The sequence below is a fragment of the Chaetura pelagica genome, unplaced genomic scaffold, assembly GCF_000747805.2.
Source record: "Chaetura pelagica isolate M959 unplaced genomic scaffold, ChaPel_1.0 scaffold471, whole genome shotgun sequence".
Lineage (NCBI taxonomy): Eukaryota > Metazoa > Chordata > Aves > Apodiformes > Apodidae > Chaetura > Chaetura pelagica.
In genome coordinates, this window is record NW_009952430.1 from 2,729,426 (window position 1) to 2,731,761 (window position 2,336).

Here is a 2,336-nt window from a genome sequence, read left to right on the forward strand (position 1 = left end):
CAGGGGGCGCTGCCCGCGGCGGGAGCGGGGTGCGGGCTGCGGGCTGCGGGGCCCGCCTGAGGGACCGGCCGGGCCGGGGCGCTGAGGGACGGGCCCGTGGCCCCTCAGCCTTTTGTGCCAAGAAGCAAAACCACCGCCTGCTGCTGTCCTGGCCTCCCAGTGACACCAGTAACGGGCTGTTGACCGAGCAGGCCAGTCCTCTGACCGCCCTCACGGTGGGACAGCCAAGTGTGTGAAATCCCACTGCCTGAGGTGCAAAGCAGAAGGGGGCAAAGCCAGAGCAGTAGATATATCAGTTTTACACAGAGTTAGAGCATTAGGCACCTGTGAGGCCATGGGACTTGTGTAGATGCCACATGTTCCCCTTTCCTGGACAGGGCCAGGCGAATGGTGCTGGTGTGGCCACGTAAGAAACACTGGATTTAGATGTCCAGGTCTTGTGTTCCTGCTGCACACCCTGAGGGATGAACCATGTGCTCCTCGATCGGCCGAATGAGGCTTCGTATCAAAGCATGATACGAGCAGTGGTTCTATCACCCCATGATTCCTCCCCACTCAAGAAGAGGAATCAGAAAAAGGAGACCCGTGTGTTATAATGGAAACAGCTTTAATAAAATAATAGTAAAGAACAGCAGTAGATCCCAATCCTCACATGAAGCAGAAAGCGTTTGTCCAGCTCATACAGAGGTCTCAACCTGCGTGCTCCAAGCAGCAGATGCCCAACACCGAGCACCACAGCTCCAGTGAGCAGGACAGTCCCTGCCAACTGGGCAGCAGGCCTGGGGCAGAGCCACAGACAGGACTCTCCAGAGATGGTAGCTGCTGATGAACTGCCCACCCCCAGCAAACTTCCTGATGTATAGTGAGTGTTTATGGTGTGGCCAAAGGAATGGACAGTTCTGTTGGCCAGCTTGGGTCAGATGCCCTGGCCTTTGCTCCTGCCAGCCCTAGGACCTAGCCAGCTTAAGACTGCTAGGGACTTTGATGACTCTGGAACCTGCATACCATGGCTGGCCACAGACTATACCCAACTGTTTTCTCAACTTTGTTCTCACGGAAGTGGCTGCTGCAGTCTTCTCAAAATTTCAGCTTCCCTGGACAGAAATTAATTCTAGAGGCACATCCAGCATTGCACGGGGCACAATCTCCCCTTGTCTACAGTGTTCTCAAATTGTAGGCATTTGTTTTCCAACAACAAAAAAAACAACAGCAAAAAAAACCTACAAAAGGTGCTCCTGCTGCTGGCAACTCAAGTCCAACTTGTCAGTTGGGTCAGTATTACAGAGTTCACATTAGAGCATTATCCACCTGGGAGGCCATGGGAGTGACTTGTCCAGATGCAAATTACTCCCTGTTCCTGAACATGAATTCTTTCCCTTGCTCCTATCATCTAAACAAAAGCTTGGTTTCCAGATGTAACAAACATCTCATCTCTGGAGCTGGAGCACACCAGGAGGGTGGCACTGCCCGCAGACAGCCTCTCTCTTCCCAACATCCCACACAACCACGCTGCAGGAGAAGGTGAAAAGTGTGTTTGGACATGAAAGAGGTTCTCCTGCATCCTGAATGATATCTCTGTGGTTTACAGCCCTCCTGCCAGGGTTGCCTTGCCTGCCTGAGCTACACGTACATGTTCACATGCTGTGTTTTAAAATGGCATATCTCCTGTTGTCCTGCCCTGGTAGCTGGGGCACGTTGGTTAAGGCTCCTGCCCTTTGTGGTGGCTGTAGATGTTCAGTTGAATGCAGAGCTGACAAGGCAGGGGCCCAGCAGGGGAGTCTTGTTGGCTGCTGGTGTATGAACACCAGACAGAATTTTGCTTATCACTCAGCAGTTTCAACCATGGACTCTTGAATTGTGCTGCATGGTGTTCAGTGGGTGATCCTGGGAGAGTCCTGGCAACCCACAGAGGCTACACAATTGTGTGTGGCTTGAAGGGTGGGACCGGGACCACAGAGAAGTGGAGGCTGAGGCTGTTTCTGGTGAGCTATGTACCTTGGTATTGGGCTCAAAATTCCTACCAAGTGTGCCTGTGCTGTGGTACTGCTGGGTTGCTCTTTGGCCTCAAGCCATAAATAGGCCAGAGAGGTGTGAGAATCACCGAACTGGCTCACCTGCCCTCCAGCATCCTAAACTGGAACAGACTGGGTGGAGTGGGCTGAGTCTAAACTGTGGGAGGGGACCTCAAGCATTCCTGAAGGCAGCACCCACATTCCCGTTCTGGCACCATGTTGCCCTCTCTCCACAGCACCACATGGCTGGCAGGGAGGGGAGGATGGCGAGTGGAGCTGCCCGTGGTGCGGCTGGCAGAGGCTGCAGCAGCCAGGCTGGGCCAG

The 2,336-nt window shown here is 53.8% G+C and overlaps 1 protein-coding gene across 1 annotated transcript in view; it reads right to left on the reverse strand.

Moving 5' to 3' along the window:
* Positions 1-2,230, reverse strand: part of CFAP52 (cilia and flagella associated protein 52) — a 48,215-nt gene extending 45,985 nt beyond the window's left edge. Inside the window, exon 1 of the mRNA XM_010008268.1 lies at positions 2,212-2,230. Coding sequence (XP_010006570.1) covers positions 2,212-2,230 — 19 coding nt within the window. The remainder of the gene's footprint in view (positions 1-2,211) is intronic.
* Positions 2,231-2,336: the final 106 nt, after the last annotated feature.